This window comes from Choristoneura fumiferana, chromosome 9, assembly GCF_025370935.1.
Source record: "Choristoneura fumiferana chromosome 9, NRCan_CFum_1, whole genome shotgun sequence".
Classification (NCBI taxonomy): Eukaryota; Metazoa; Arthropoda; class Insecta; order Lepidoptera; family Tortricidae; genus Choristoneura; species Choristoneura fumiferana.
In genome coordinates this window covers 4,475,701-4,492,448 of record NC_133480.1, presented here as the reverse complement: position 1 = coordinate 4,492,448, position 16,748 = coordinate 4,475,701, and the positions used below count along the sequence as shown (strand labels likewise).

At 39.5% G+C, this 16,748-nt stretch overlaps 3 protein-coding genes across 6 annotated transcripts in view; all 3 read left to right on the top strand.

The window, feature by feature from the left end:
• The first annotated feature begins 257 nt into the window (after positions 1-257).
• mRpL18 (mitochondrial ribosomal protein L18) lies at positions 258-1,046 on the top strand. Its single transcript, XM_074091639.1, has 2 exons — positions 258-558; positions 643-1,046. The coding sequence occupies exons 1-2, from the start codon at positions 392-394 to the stop codon at positions 992-994; spliced, it is 519 nt and encodes a 172-aa protein (XP_073947740.1). The 5' UTR covers positions 258-391; the 3' UTR covers positions 995-1,046.
• A 1,355-nt stretch (positions 1,047-2,401) lies between these two features.
• Positions 2,402-11,015, top strand: LOC141431020 (uncharacterized). The gene is given in 7 exon segments (XM_074091981.1): positions 2,402-2,852; positions 3,335-3,469; positions 4,824-5,133; positions 6,131-6,304; positions 6,742-6,999; positions 7,355-8,261; positions 8,264-11,015. Coding segments are annotated over 7 exon segments (2,364 nt in total). The 5' UTR covers positions 2,402-2,548; the 3' UTR covers positions 8,540-11,015.
• A 1,485-nt stretch (positions 11,016-12,500) lies between these two features.
• The window catches only part of spdi (sperm antigen with calponin homology and coiled-coil domains split discs), a 94,674-nt gene continuing 90,426 nt past the window's right edge, over positions 12,501-16,748 (top strand). The window contains exon 1 of one of the 4 annotated variants that reach the window (XM_074091951.1): positions 12,501-12,587. The gene's annotated coding sequence lies outside the window, so the exon portion shown is untranslated. The remainder of the gene's footprint in view (positions 12,588-16,748) is intronic. The other 3 variants (XM_074091953.1, XM_074091954.1, XM_074091952.1) reach the window with 3 other exon arrangements.

Sequence of the window (16,748 nt, the reverse complement as noted above, 5' to 3'; positions counted from 1 at the left end):
GTTTTCGTTATTTTCATGGCAATAGTGATTAAAAAAACTGTGTTGTTTGGTATATTGCCATTTAAATAAATAATAATTAATTGCGTTGCGGGTTGCGGGTCTTTTTGACTATTTAAAAAAAAAAAAAATTCAAGAAGTGTTTTTAAATTAGACCTTGTGAATGTTAATTAGTAGAGCATATTTTAGTTTTAAATGCAAACTTCATTATACGCGTTTTTTAAGTAATTCAAAACACTGAATGAAGCTAATGCTAATATGTCAATGTCAAAGTCAAAATCGAAAGGCAAGAGGTTATGAGAGAGGTTAATTTAATTTTTTTTTAGCTATCGTGAATTGTACAGAATCTAATAAATATAATTCCAGAAAGAAAATTACAATATAAGTATCTATAATGAATTCAATAAGAAAGCTTTGGCTGCTTCCACCTCTTGCACGAAGTGCCTCGTCCTCTTCAGCCGAGTTTGTCAACAGAAACCCGAGAAATTTGGAAAGAATGCGTATTGCCCGCAAACCTGATGGGTATCATTTGGATAATCCGGGCAAAAAATATTGGCACAAGTAAATATTAATGAAGACAGTGAAAATGTTCATGTACATGAGATTTTTTTATTTTATTTCACCAAAATTTATTTTCATTTCCAGATTAATTTTAATTTCAAGCAACCGCACAGTAACTGCTCAGTTAGTCCACTATCTCAATGGTCCAGTCATTGAGGTCAAATCATCAGAATGGGCACTTCAAAAGCAGCTATACAGTACCAAAGACACCTGTGCCTATATTAGTGTTGGGCAAGTCTTTGCCCAAAGGTGCTTAGAAGCTGGTATCTCTGAAATGTACTGTGACATCAAACCTATAAAAGGAGGAAAGATTGAAAAGCTTATAAGAGAAGTTACCAACGGTGGAATCAAATTGAAAGAACCAGAAATATACAAGAATCCTAATCCTTGGGATAGACATAGACCAGAAAAACCGTGGAATGTTATTGAAGAGTAGTTTTATATTTATGTTAGTGTTGTTTAGTCTAGAAATAAAATGATAGCTGTAAGCATTCTGTTTTCTTTTCATGAGTACTTGAGTAGTATCCTGATTTTCTTATATTATCCAAGAAATAGATGATAACACTTAGTATGGAGTCTGTCTCTTGATTTTCATAATTAATTCAGTTAGATGTTAGAAATCTGTATTACTATAATGTCCTTGTACATATACTGAGTGGCAAAAAATCTGGCCCTCAAATGTATGCAGAACTGGTAATTTTATATGAAGGGTGGGCCAAATTTTTTGCCGCGGAGTATAGTTCAGAGGGTCACACACAACACAAGATTGTTTTGCAAGAAAATTGCTACTTTCGATGTAAGCGCTCACCATAGTTTAATTGAAGAGAAATGGATATGTTTTAATAGTTTGGAGGCTAAACATTCAGCCAGGTTCTGCCAGAACCCTACCACATGCAAGATCTGACAACTAGCGAATTTGGATGACCAATGTGGGTTCCTGTACAATAATTTAATAAGCAACTGAATCATTTCTTTAGATATGAGAATGGGATACATTTTATTAATAACTATGATTTCAGGGCTAAATCTAAAAACGGGGAGTATAGTAATATGGCATTATAGCACTTCGAGTATAGGCCGTATCTATCGTCTAGCACGCGGGCGTTTGCAATCGCATTCACCATCTCTTTCTACCCTAATTCGTTTGTTATACCGTACAGTGACAGAAAGAGTTGGTAAACACGTTTTTGATTTCGAGTACAATAAAAAAAGGCATTATAATTCCTTCATAAAGGAGTCTGCCACAAAAAAACCAGAGCTTATTATAAAGAAAACTGACCAGAAACCGCCAAAACTAAAGAAACTGAATAACTGAAACCGATGACAATTTTTTTATCGCGCGGTTTGCGTAATTTGCGTTTTTGCTACAGAAACATACAGAAGCGTAAAGCTAAAGGCAAGCCAAAGAGTATTAGTACCTAGAGGCAAGCTTAAGGTGAATGAAAGAAATCACTCATAAAATAGTAGCGTCACGTTGTCGTAATCAGAGAGTATGTATATCTTTTTTAGACATATTTTTCGTAAAATTATTCCAATAATCTTTATTTCAATGCAAAATCGAAACGCGTTTAGTCTTTGACTAACTGTTATTTTTTTTACCAATAATCGATCTTAGTTACTTAAAAAATTTACTCAATATTATTGTTTTATTTTATAATTATGATGACATCAATAACTTTTATAAATTAATTATCTCACGATATATTATGTGATCTAGTTATTCATTTGGTGTAGGTACTATGGAAAATGGCGGAAACAACCATGGCGCCGTTTTGTTCAGAGAAAAAGTGACGATCTATATTTATCTCTTTCTAACTTACAAAAATCTCCATTGCCAGTAGGTACGCTTGTGATCAATATGTCCACGTGACCTCTCGTTAGTCAGTCAGTCGAGACTCGCGTAATTGCAAATGCAAAATGTCTGAAGGAACGCTTGTGTTAAAATGAAATCATAATATTTTGTTATCAGTTTGTAGTGTTGTAGTGTAAAATGCCTGCGTCAATTGGTGTTAATTTACGCGTGACTGGCCATTGTAGCCAGGGCGGGAGAAAGTACATGGAAGATTTGTTTTCCGTTGCGTATCAACAAACGGAGGACGAGAGAGATTTGGAGTATGCTTTCTTCGGTATTTACGATGGGCACGGCGGAAGCGAGGCTGCGGCTTTCGCAAAGGAGCATTTGATGGATTCCATTGTAAAGCAACGCCAGTTTTGGTCGGACAATGATGAGGATGTTCTGAAAGCAATCAGGAACGGCTACATGTTGACCCATTTGAACATGTGGAAAGAGCTAGGTAAATCCAAGCGCGAGGTTATATTCTTGCTATGTTAGTGTTCTTAAAGTTTCCAATTGCTGCGCAAACAGTGGTTCCCATGAGAATCCTAAGTGATTGTTAAAAATTTGATGCATGACCTTGCGAAGGCGGTGGTTTTTGTCTAGTGGTTTGACATTGGCTCGACAAAAGATATTAAAATGGTCGTTAGGCCTTGTTTTTGTATGTGCAAGTCTGTTAGATAACATTAGCTCGGCAGACAAGTATTCACAGATTTTGGGAAGTTGTTTCCCACTTATGTAAGTAGGATTGCCGAAGTGAAAGCCGTCACGCAACTTTGTTTTTATATTGGCTCAAGCTCCCATTACCAAAAATTGATAGCCCACTTTTGTGAAAGTTGCAAGTTGTAAACTTTTAGTGCTCAAGAGCAATCTGGTTTCATTAATTAATCATGCATGGAAAACTTACCACATTGCTATAACTGTTTTGTTTTATAATTACAGAGAAATGGCCAAAAACAGTGACTGGGTTACCGAGTACAGCTGGTACCACAGCGAGTGTGGCCTTCATAAGACGAGGAAAAATATACATTGGACATGTTGGGGATTCTGCAATTGTCCTTGGTTACCAAAAAGAAGGTAGCTATAATTTTCAGTCTTAATACTTATTTAGGCATGTATTAGCTGCTCTAGATTCATGCCATCTAATAAGTAGCAGTAATATGCTGCCACAACAAATCGGTTCCCACTGGGTTGCCAAAATCTTAAGTAAAAGCAGTGATGAATGAAGTGTGGCATAACTTGTAGAACTAACCTGCGAGTAACATCTGAAGACATACACCTAACTCAAGTTTCACTCACTGGGATACCTAACCAAAAATTGAAACCATGCCACTAAATAGACAATAATTGAAATTGTGCAGTTACAACAGTCCTTCATTTTAGAATGAATTGATCTATATTTGCTCCACACTGTTCCTCACTCCACATTAATATCTAATTGTCTCTTTAACATATTTGACCGTTTGCACTAAATGTAAATTTTTGAGTGCAGTGGTCTTAAAATTATATTATTCATACTAAATCATAATTATTACTAAGAGTAAGGTTACATTGAATCAGGACCTTGGTTTTAAATGTTATATGCAAATGTGACAGCTGTGCTTATACAACATTGTATTTAACAGGATGATAAATTGGAACAAAATAATTAAATTACCAGACATAACCTTTTAGTTAAAACTAGCTTTGATACATGACTGGGATCCAGTGGCAAGCATTGGGTCAATTCACAGGCAGTACTAACTTGCACTGCAGCTGCGCACCGCCAGCCCCCTCAATATGGTATAGACAGGGCTGGATTTAGGGGAGTGCCTCCACGAAAAAGGGCCCCCAGAATAGAAACTTTGTTTTTTTTTTCAAATTCCACCAAGTAAACAATTTTTTTTTGCTGTTTTACCTTTATATATAGTAATTTGTACAAGTCTGTCGAAATAGTTTAGACCGGGGGCAGTGGTCACCACTCCTATGTTGCCCAAGGCCTCCACACATCTAAATCCGGCCCTGGATATCGGCAGCTCTACCCTAGCATTGATTATTACATGCCTATGCCGGGACCCCTCCCAGCACCCATGTGGATCAAGCTAGTCTAAGAGGTTGAAGGAGTTGTACTTGCACACCTCCCTGCCATAAAAGAAAGTAAAGAACATGACTATGATATGAAGTAAAACCTGTAATCATGAGGATGCATGCACCCCTAGATACAGATGCAAAATACAACAGACACCCCTGAAAATAATCCTGCTGGCACCTATTTTGATCTGCATTGCAGAAGTAAAACTTTAAACTAAACCAACATCATTGCTTATCTACAACATCATAAAAGGAGACAATGTGAAATTTCAGGTTTCTTGATTCATAAAAGGCTTGAGCTGGGCCTTGAGAGTCAGTCCATGAAAACTTCCTTTTTAATAATATGAAATTATCCTTCCAGGGTGTGAAGAATGGGCAGCAAAACCCCTAACATCAGATCACAAGCCAGAATCTGCAACTGAAATGGAACGCATACAGAGATGCGGAGGCAAGGTGATATCAAAGGCTGGAGTGCCCCGTGTCGTGTGGAACAGACCCCGACAAGGGCACAAGGGGCCAATAAAGAAGAACACTCCTATGGACGAGATCCCGTTCTTGGCTGTGGCCAGATCGTTGGGAGACTTGTGGAGCTACAATACGCAGAATGATGAGTTTATCGTCAGCCCGGACCCTGATGTTGGTGTACTAACTATCGATCCTACAAAATTTAGGTGAGAAGCTTGTAGTTTAAATTGGCTAATTTACACCACACACATTTAAAAATTGTGGATATTCACTTCAGTAGGGTTAAACAAATCTTTTTAAGGGAATGTTCATATCCAGGGCTCAAAAAATTCATCTGGATGATGTCAAACCACTCATAGCATGATTTCGAATAGTATTTTCCTAATTAAATTTAAGTTTATCCTGTTAACACAGTGATGGATATTGGTCTCATACACATAACACATATTAAGAAATTAAGAAATAGTTTTTCCTGTTGCTTTGTAGCAGGGCTTTGCTGTTTGAAGTCTGCTCCTTCATCCACCAATATAGGGGATACGCTTATAAGGAGATAAAAACACATATTGCTTCATCATCATCATCATCATCATCATATCAACTGTACAACATTCACTATTGGGCATAAGCCTCCCCTGTAGCGCTTACTCTAGCCTAGCATATAATCACATCATATCAATGTTACTTTGTTGCAAACAAACTAGACAATGTTTTTAAAATAGGACAGATTTGTCAAAGCAACTCAGTGTTGCTTGTTGAGTGTTGCCTACAACTGATTTAAAAAAAAATAAGCTCTAGAATAACCCCTTTCAAGGAATAGGTCAACCTGTGTAGGTAGATATAGATATCAATTATAGATATTAAATACTTCTGCAACATCACCCTATCTCACTGTCACTATGTGCCGAAAGTTGCTGGCCATTACTATTAATAAGTTTAATTCTGAATAGAAAATCAGCCAAGAAAATGACAATGTAATTTAATTTCTAACTGACTGAAAAATGGCCATTCTGAATTCTAAATTGCCTATTAAATGTGCTAAATACCACTATGGACACCCTCCTCAACATCATCACCATGGCCTATATAAGTCCCACTGGCATAGGCCTTGTCCCAGAATGAGAGGGCTATCTTAATATGATGACCCCAAGTAAATAATACCTGTATTTTATTATCCTATCATTACATTATTTTGTAACATTTCAGGTGCTTAATATTCGGAACTGATGGCCTATGGAACATGATATCGCCCGAGGGTGCTGTAAGTTTGGTGCAGGCTACTGAGAAACACAATGAGGCTGCGTTAGTTGGCGGCTCGCCCAGCCAGCCGAGAGACTGGCTGAACCCTTCCAAAAGCTTAGTGGATCATGCATTGGAGAGGTATTTATTTAGTTTATATAATACATGGTGCTTGCCATTACTTTTTTATTCCTTACTTAAGAGTTTATATTTCAGTCTCATTAATTATTGAACACCCCTTGTAGCTGTAATCTTTACTTCCTTATTAATAATATAACTGCGAATGTAACACTGTTTGTCCATTATCTGGCCACATTAAAAATGTTGGAATCATATAGATGAAGTGTGGTATGAATACAGTTTGAGACCTTGGGAAGGACAGAGGATAGATTTTATCCCAGAAATTTGTGTTGTTTCTTTGGGATAGCGATACACAAATTCTTTGCTGACAGAGTTGTATGCAACAACTAATATTATAAACATAATTATGTTGGTATCTTATAGTGTATTAATATTTATTATAGCTTTATTTATTCTATTCTATTCAAAATTTTCACCAATAAATGTTAAATTCCCAGATGGTCGAACACTCGCATGCGGGCAGACAACACATCAGTAGTGACCCTCATGCTAGATCCCCCCGGCCCGCCCCGGGCCACGGTGCTCCGCACCCGCACGTCCCAGAAGCCCCAGTCCACGGTGCCTCCGCCGAACCCCCCCAAAGAGGACAAGGAGCCCGAGCTCGAGTCCCGGACAGTGCCGCAAAATGGTCTCACCATAATGACCAGATACTCTGATGTTGATAAGCCTGTCATCGCTCCGGACACGCCTGAAAGGTTAGTTGGGTTAGATTAGGGATTCCAATCCAACTGGTTGATATATCATGCCATCTATAGTCCAATATGTGGCTGGTCAAGCTTACTCAGGTATCTGGCATAGTAGTCTGGATAGAAGTAGTAGTAAGACTATCCCTTATCTGAGTGATCTTGCACGTCCACTTGTTCACTTCATTGCTCAAAAGTCAAAATCATAGAATCAATTCTAAGAGTAATTGCGCGCGTGTCGCGTCGAGCGGCACAGGTTCCGCGTCCGACTGCCGCTCGTCGCCCGCGCAAAAACCCGCCGGGCCAGGGGTTACTTAAAAAATACTGATAGTGGTGGTACTGATTTGTAATTTTTTATTGTTTTTAGGACTCCGTTGCCGCCTTGCGCGACATTAGACGGTCGGTTTTCGACCGGCGGCGAGGAGCAGCGCGGGGAGAGGAAAGAGCCAGATTCCGACTCCCTGACCAACTACGGCAATCCCGCGGAGTCCTACTTCATGGCGCGCCTGCTGCAACGCTCACGGCTCGTGGACACGCTGTCTGCGCTCACCCGCGAGCTGGCCGCGCCGCCCGCGCCCGCGTCGCCCGTGACTGACCTGCCCGAGAACTACGTGGATAAAACTCTGCCGCCGGACGTGCCCGCTGACGCGCCCGCCTCGCCGGCCGCCGCGGACGAGCCCCGCCCCGGCCCCGACGACGTCAGCATACAGATCAACGAGGTGTCGTCCAGCTCCCCGACGGAGACGCCGCCGCGGCCGCGCGGCCGCCGCCCCAAGTCGGAGGCGCCCGCGCCGCACGACCGCGTGCTGCGCTCGCACGACGCTGACACGCCGCAGCGGCCGCTCACCCGGCAGACCGTCACCAAGAGCCGGACCCCCGCCTCCGCGCCCGCGCCCGCACTCGACCGCGTGGTCATCCTGAGCCGGCGCGCGCCGCCCGAGCCGCGCCCCGCGCAGCGCAAGCCGCCCGCCGAGCCCGAGCCGCGCGCCACGCGCTCCTCCGCGCCCCTAGCACCCGCCGCGTCCCCCGCGCCCCCCGCGCCCGCCACGCCGCTCGCGCAGAAGATCACCCGCAGCATCAGCAGCGTGGCGCGCGAGCTGCGCGGGGCGGCGGTGGCGGCGGCGGCCGGCGCGCGGGCGGGAAACTCGGCGCGCGCCCCGGGGCCGGTGCGGCGGACCCCGGCGGCGCGGCGGGACGGCTGCTCGAAGGAGAACCTCGGCGCCGCGAGGCCGCGCCCCGCTCGCGCCGCCGCGCCCGCGCCGCCCCGCGCCGCCCGCGCCGCGCCGATAGCCCCGAGGTGCACTCCACCACGCCCGAGACGCACCACTACACGCGCGCGCTGCGCTCGCGCAACGACGCGACGCCGCCGGCCGCGCCCGCGCCCGCGCCCGCGCCCGGCCCGCTCAAGCGGCGCGGTGACTGCGAGCCGGGCGGGGGCGGCAAGGTGCCGCGCCTGGCGGGCGACCGCTGCGCGCGTCTCAACCGGCGTGCCGGCCTGTGGGCGTCCGCGCTGTCGCTAAGGAACCGCCTGCGCAAGAGACTCGCCAAGTAACGTGACGGTTCCTAGTGTAAAGTTATGGTTACCTGTGAGTGCGGGGATAACGGTGCCTTCTAGTACTGCCAAAGTACTCTTTGACTTTTCATATTTTATTAGGCCGCGGCTCGCGGCCCCCGGAGCTGCGCGAGATCCAAAGATGACCGCATCGTTTACGGTTAAACTTCTGTTGTTGATTTTTAATTTTAATACGGAACCACTTTTGACGTAGTTTAGCGCCGCGACGGCCGCGCGGGACGATAGTACAAAGAGTATATTGAATATGTAAAACGTAAGTTTAACTCGTGGACCAGCGGAATAAATTAGCCCCGATAGATATTTATTTTATGCGTATTTACAGCTGATGACGTACTGCATTTAACTTAAGAGAATGAAAATAAAATTTTCACAAATACGACGTTATGAGGCTACAGCGGAGTCACTTCGATTAAAAGTTCTTATGATGCGCTATATTCGGATACATATATTGTGACACGATTAATATCGTAATACGAACATTGGAACGTTTTCGTTGCGATATATATTTACCCATAACTTATATTTCATAGTCAAATTATGCATACTATACCAAGAGTGCTTTTCTCAAAGTAATGTAGAAATTTATTAAAGTGCTATGTATACATATTTACGTATCGAAGTGTACAGAGAAAAATATTTGTAGAGTTTACTCCAAAATTTTCGTTTTGCCAATCAATGTTTAGTTTAGTACAGAATAAACTTGATTATCGAGGATGTTATTCTTTTAGGAAAAGAATTGTTTTATGTACTTCCCAGACTAGCTAAATCGTTAGTTATATATAGTTAGTTTCTCAAGAATTTAGCTGGTTCAATGTAAACTGACATCTTATTTTGTTACGAAATTTATATTAGTGTAGACATATCCCAATCGGTAAAAGCGCCTTCCATATTGTTAATTACTACGCGAACAGCGGACGCCGCGCCCTGTACATGCCCTTACCACTCATCTCCACTCAATTGTGTTATTTATAAGTATTGATAATATTATGTGATGAATAAACCATTGAAGTTTATCAAAACCAAACAGTTATGTTACGTTTGTTCTGCGAGATCGCAACTTTGTTGACGTTCTAGTACTATGATGTACATTTTACTCTTTAAATTCTCTTATTTTATTGTGAATGGACGGACGGTTCCGTTTTTTGTTTTTCTTTTTGCAGCGGAATTGTCGCTGCTCTGTAAGTTTTAGCTACAGTGGACATCTTAAAAAGTTGCCTTGTGTTATGTTTTCTATCCCCCTTATTCGGTAATTGTTACAGGCCCGTTTAAAAATCATGTTTTATCTGTGTGATGCAAGCTAAGATCAAAGTCATAGGCAAATATAACAATAAGGGGTGTATAACACATGCAACAACATTTTGAAAAAATGCAATCGAGCAGTCTTTCTCAAGTGTTTTACTGTTTAAGATAATAAAGTTATTTTTGTCTTTAGTTTTGCCAAATACAATATCATTATTGGACCAATATTATTATTATTGTGCGTCTTCAGCGGACTCTAATTTTTACCCTTATGACTACATTTGTAGTTTGTTTTTATTACATTAATAGGCAATAATAAAGTGGCAATTTTTTTTATTCCTTACAAATGGGAGTCCTTAGCAAGTCCAAGAATGTTGCTGTCGCAGGTGATACCTCAAAGGATTTAAAATGTAATAATAAAATGTGCCTCGTTCGTTACCGACTCCACAAGAGACATAGGTAAACTAGTGTTCTTTGATAAATCAAATATGTATTTTTATTAAAAAGTAAAGAATTATGCATTGTAAATTAGCTGTAAAAGAGGATTTAATATAATTTGTTAAGCTTATGTCTAAAATGTTTTAGTGAAATTAAAGTTCGTCTCTCGCATCGTTTCGTTTCCGTACCACAGTTTTATTTGATGAGTCGAATTATGCTATAGTCCAAGAGCTGGTAGACATTTAAAGCAGGTATTTGAGTCGGCGTAAAAAAATGTGCAGTACTTTAAACAGCAGCATAAGGTTAGCGAGTCTTAACCGAATATTTAGTAGGGTCTAAAAAGCCAGATGTTTTTAAAATTGTATTTCAAACGAGTTTCAAAAATATGTGGCACGGCACGACGAGTATTTAACAGAATATTTCTACTTCTCTACTTACTACTGTCTGCAAGATGTTTGAAAATGTAAAAACTAATGATACATTTTTTTAATCTGTCTCGAATACCTACTTTGAAACCTGTAGCGGCTCTCGGGATATAATTTATGTAGCATTTTAGTTGGTGCGAGTGACGAAATGTTAAGTTTACAAAATGTGCTATATCAATTTTGTAAGTAACAATGGAGGGTAATATTGCCTTGGAGAGATACCTGTATGAGGTTTGGCATAACGCCGAAAGATGTGAAGCTAAAGCAAATTAAATAACTATACATATTAGTTAAAGGTAAAGGATTATTGTAGATTTTATTTTTTGATTTGAATAAAGTTTGTAATAAATTTATTATTGGGTATTTTTTATATCAACCGTAAATTGTTTTAAGATTAATACTGCTGTTAATGAAATAGTTTGAAAAAAGCGCGACCAGACCCAAGAAATTTTAGAATTTTGTTTACTAGAGCCTCTTTATCGTTCGAATCCGTACTTTAAAAAAAAATATTTGAAGTCAATATTATGTAAACTGAACCTTAAATTTAAGGATACGAGATTTTTTTGAGTTGTCACGATATTGATTTGATATTTTTTTAAGGTATTTAACTTCACCTCCACAGAACAGAAATTTCACCTCGCATGCAGTGTTATTTTTCTTGATGATGATGAACCAGACTTAACCAGCCAAAACATGCCTCTGGTATAAACCTTACCAATTTAGAAAAAGTTGAAAATCTGTTTGAAAGCTACGATTCCGACAGACATTAGCGTCATACTTGTAACTTCCTTCTTTTCGCGTTGGGGGTTAAAATGGCACGATGCACTTCTACAATCTACTTTCTGTGAAAATAAACTAATTTTATTTGTTGATCGTTAATCTGTGAATTATGGTTAGTCATTTCGATAGCTCTATGAGCGTTTCAACCGCTATCAGTTTCCTGTCGCTTATATTGAAGAAAAATTGGACTCAATTAAGCGAAATTAAGTTCAATTAAGCGAAAAATGCTGAACCCATCGCACGCCTCTCAAAATTAGTTACTTACCTTTTTTTTGTTGTTAAATTAGTATAATTACATTAGGTCTTATAGTTTTACTTGTTAGTGTATTTCCCCAAACATGATCAATGCTGTTGCCTGTTATTGGCTATAACTTATAATTTACATTAATTTAAATGTCTTGTTCATGTACTATTGGCATGTCTAATAAATAAATAAGACAGGTAAAATGGAGGATTTTATAAGACGATATGGTGTGCATGCGGTACTATTACAATCCATTAAATTTCTTGCTTACGATCTCTCATTTCTTCAATATAGCGACAGAAAGCTGATAGCGGTTAAAATGCTCGTAGAACTCGATAAAGAACCCATATTTTATAACAATTCTTTAAACACAGTTCAATATCTCAAAAACGGCTGAACCGATTTTGATAAAACATGTCTAAGAAACATCGCTAGAAAACCTGATTTCAAATAAAAAAAAACCGCATTCAAATCGGTCCACTCGTTTAAGAGCTACGGTGCCACAGACACACAACGGTCAAACTTATAACACCCCTCTTTGCGTCGGGGGTTAAAAATAGGTAGTTTATTGTATCAAACGGCCACTAAGTATTATGTCCATTCCATTATTCTTTAATACTTTATGTATTTTGATACCGACCCTTTGCCTCAAGCTTCAATACATGCGGGTACAGTTACATGGTCCGTATAGTGTGCAGGTAAGCGCCAGTGACGAACGCGGAAGCGAGCCTCCCCTAGATATGAATGGCGCAAACCCCCCTCGGCTCCCGGCACCCTGTCTTACAACTCGCTAGGTTATAGTTGGGGAGCACTCGCTCTCACCGGCCGCGTCGCGTCGTTTCTACAAACGTTTTATTAAATACAAACTCGTGACTATTTAAGTGGTAACTCAGCTAGTGTTGTGCGTGAAATAGAATTTAAGCTCAAATTGACACGCGTAACGCGAGAAAACGTAACGTGTATTGATCGATGCAGTGCAGATTATGCAGTTGCGGTTGTTTACGTCGTGCACTTTCTAGTTGTCCATTTGGTTCTATTTGCGTCGATGCGGTATAAATAGGCGCTGAATCACTATCGATTGTTGACGAGTTTGAATTCGGTCCGGATTGCACTTGCAATCTTAATTGCAATTGAGGATACATGCACATTGCGGAATGTTTCCACTACGGGCAAATGTTTATCGACTGAACGACTCGCATTCCAAACGCGAGCGACTAGCTCCACCAGTTTTTTGATTGTTGTTGTAAATTTGGCAATTAATTGGTGGGGTCTGTCGTTAAAAATGTAGATTTGCTGTCTCGAGCTTGTTTTCGCTTGTAACTTACATTATAGGCTCATAAAAATAACTATTCGGGCGCCAGTTTATTAATTTAGTAGTTCGATGACCGTTAAATCAGTATGTATCGAAACAAACTATGCTTACGAATAGTATTGACTGGAGTTGTGACCTAGCCTTTGAAATGCCTATCTATACTCTATTCCTTCGTTTACTGATGAGTAGATACAGTTGTTTACTGGGCTGATATCTCCTGCCCTTTGGCAACATATGTACTGGCTGCCGACTTCGCGGGTCACGGTCTAGTTCCATCCTGACGCAACAGAAGCCTTACACGGACTGATTATTGCACACAAAAGGCATACACTTGTTGGGGTACAGTGCTTGGGTACGTTTCTAGTTGATTTTCCAGCGTACATTCAGAGCGAGAAATCATAGTCACTTGCATTATCTGTCACAGCGGAACGTGCAAAATCTGACACGTCCTACCGGCTCTTGATATAGTCGTATCAGATATTTATGCACGCTTGGTCGTGTCAGATGTTAGTGCTGGTGACTGTACCTAACGGAAAAATAATCTCGAAAGACAACGAAAATATAAACTCCGATAGTATAAACAATATAATATCCACACCATTGTACAGGTGATTCTGGAATTTTATTTAGATAAGGTACCTATATCTACTTTGTTTTTCCACTTTAAATGCGTAAAACATCCATAGTTTTTTTTTAAATTTTATATACGGGACCACATCTCACACGAGGAAAAGACTAAGTCAAAAGGACTCTAATTTCACTAATTGACGCTACGAAACTAGCTTATAAATACTCGTAACAGGTAACTTTTAAAGTAATTCTTTTATATTTATTTATCTTAAGGATTTCCGAAACATCTCAGACGATTTATATAAAATGTGCTAGATGTGGGGCTTTCCAGGGCAAACAATCGATTTAGTTCGGTCTTATCTCTGTAGGTATATCCCGTTTTATCGAATTTTAACCCGAACGGAGCTCGGTCACCCATCTACCTACTACTTAATTAATTTTCTGAGTTAGTGTTTGTCCTGATCACGTCTCCAGAATCGAACTTCGTTACAAATTAAGCTGGGAAAATTAAATCTGCTTCTGGCTTTTTTAGGGTACCGTATTTTAGCTTGTGACTGTGACATTTCTATCCCTCTTATTAGTTCTACAGTGACAATAAAATAGTTAGTATTTAAGTACCTAGAATTATCTAGAGGTTACCTATAATGCATTCCATAATCCGTAGTTAACCTTGCATGTCATTATGGGATCACTCTGTAGAGCCAATTACAAGAATTAGCGACCAAAGCCAGGGTAGAAAATGTTACAAAGAAGCCCTTAAATACATGGAAATTATCGACCAAAACGTTCGCCTACATGCCGTGTCTTAGTCAACCTCGACATAATATAGAATTATCAAAAAATTATGGAGTCAACTTTTCTACTAGGTACACTTTAAATCAAGAATTTCTATGAAAAACTGCAAGCAAACTAATCCATTGGTTGAAAGACACCAGATCAATTTAAAAATATCTCGCTAGGCACCTTATACAAAGGGGCGTTAGATATGCCTAGTTATCCAGGTGGTGTTATAATTATAATTAAATTATTTTGTTCTGTGGTTAGCTCGATATATTTGACCGAATCGCTTGAGCCGCCCCTAAAACATATTTATTATTAGCCTATTCCTACTGCTGGCCAAAGGCCTCTCTTCTTCAACCCTAAAGCTATATTCGTCTACTGGTCTACTAGCTCAGTTCTGGATCCAGGTCATCTCACACTAGCAACAGCAAAACAGTTGGCGTACCTACGTATTCTCCGGTAGATATTGTTTAATCAAAGCTATGTAGAGTCATGTAATGCAAGAAATTGCTTGATTTTCCGTGCCTCAAAAGAATAAAAAACCGGCCAAGAGCGTGTCGGACACGCCCAAAATAGGGTTCCGTAGCCATTACGAAAAAATTAAGTAATATTTTTCTAAGGATTACGTATTTTATACGGAATCTTTCAAGTTTAGGTATATTTATACCTTAGGCTGCTATTTAAACTACTAATAATTCTCAAGCAAACTTAGCCGTTATAGTTTTCCTTGAAAGTTTGATATACTTACTACCATCCTGATTTTTTTTTAATTTTTCCACCCACCGGTTTAGATTTTAGAGGGCGGCGGGACGCTCGATTTTCATGAAAATTTGCACTTTAAAATTGAATATTTCGCAAACAAATCACTAAATCGAAAAATCGACACCTCCTACGTATACTGGTACAAGTGCATAATCATAAATTTACAGGAGAGCTGTTCAAAGGTTCAAAAACCTGTAACTTTCTCATTTGTGATATAACTTTTCAAAATTTTGCATTAGTTCCAAAGAAAATATTTGCTTTCTACCTGTATTCATGGAATTTTAAATTTTTTTATAGTTTTTGAGAAAATGGCAGATACACTACTATACGCGTATTTTACATCTTGTAGTTGTGCGGTATACTGAGCTAATTACCACTTGCTCCAGTATACGGCGTAATGCGTAGATTACTGATCTAACGATATTTTTATATTGTATATGAATTTTTAGATGAAATACTTATATGGCTTGCAATGAACAATAAAAAAGATGCTCTTTTACCTTCATCTATTGATTTATAAACGTTTTTATCACTTGCATCATTATACGCTAACATTAGCATGCCACTTGTACCAATATACCGCTAGTAATGTTTTAAACGTGCTAAACAAAATACAGAAATATACCTTTATAAAAAACCTCACTTGAAATATAATGGGTTTTATTAAGAAAAGTAATTGTATTAAGTGCTTTAAATTAATGGAAGCACATTCAATTGATTCGTATTCCTGTTCAAATGTGTACTCATATTTTATTGTGAAAGGTTCCTCATGTGATACATATATCGCATCGCACCCATTTGTATCCACATAACGGTTTAGCTTTTTGTGCCTCTTCAGGGTTCCGTACCCAAAGGGTATAAACGGAAACCCTACTACTTTATACTACTTCGCTGTCCGTCCGTCTGTCACCAGGCTGTATCTCATGAACCATGATAGTTAGACAGTTGAAATTTTCACAGATTATGTATAACTGTAGTCGATATAATATATATATAACAAAAAATAGATCAGAATAAATATTTAAGGGGGCCCCCCATACAACAAATGTTTTTTTTTTGCCATTTTTTTGCTAATCCTAATGAAGTTGTATAGATGGTACGGAACCCTTCGTGCGCGAGTCTGATTGGCACTTTGCTTAAGACAAGCTTTGACATGAAATATTGAGTCAAAGTCAAAATATCTTTATTCAATTTAGATTGTAACAAGCACTTATGAATGTCAAAAAATTTACCACCGGTTCGTAAAAACCTCTGTTGAGAAGAGTCTGGCAATAAACCTAGGTATATTTTGTAAACAGATTTACAATCATATTTTAGTGATATCTATACATCACAAGTATTTAACACAACTACATATTTAAAACAGTTCTCAATTCGCTATTTGGAGTAAGCACTCGCCAATGCGGATCGGAATTATTTCCAAATTTCCCTATCCATGATATAATCATTAATTTTAATAATACGCCTTATATATTAATGTCTTCTTGACAATAGATTTAAATTTTGTGTCTGTTTCTGAGTCTTGGGAAACTTCTATAACTTCATACGGTTTACCCGTTTTCGCCATATACATAGCCAGGTACCATTTCTTAGGTGTGTATAAAAAATGTGTATAGGGTGTTATTAAAACCCTGTACT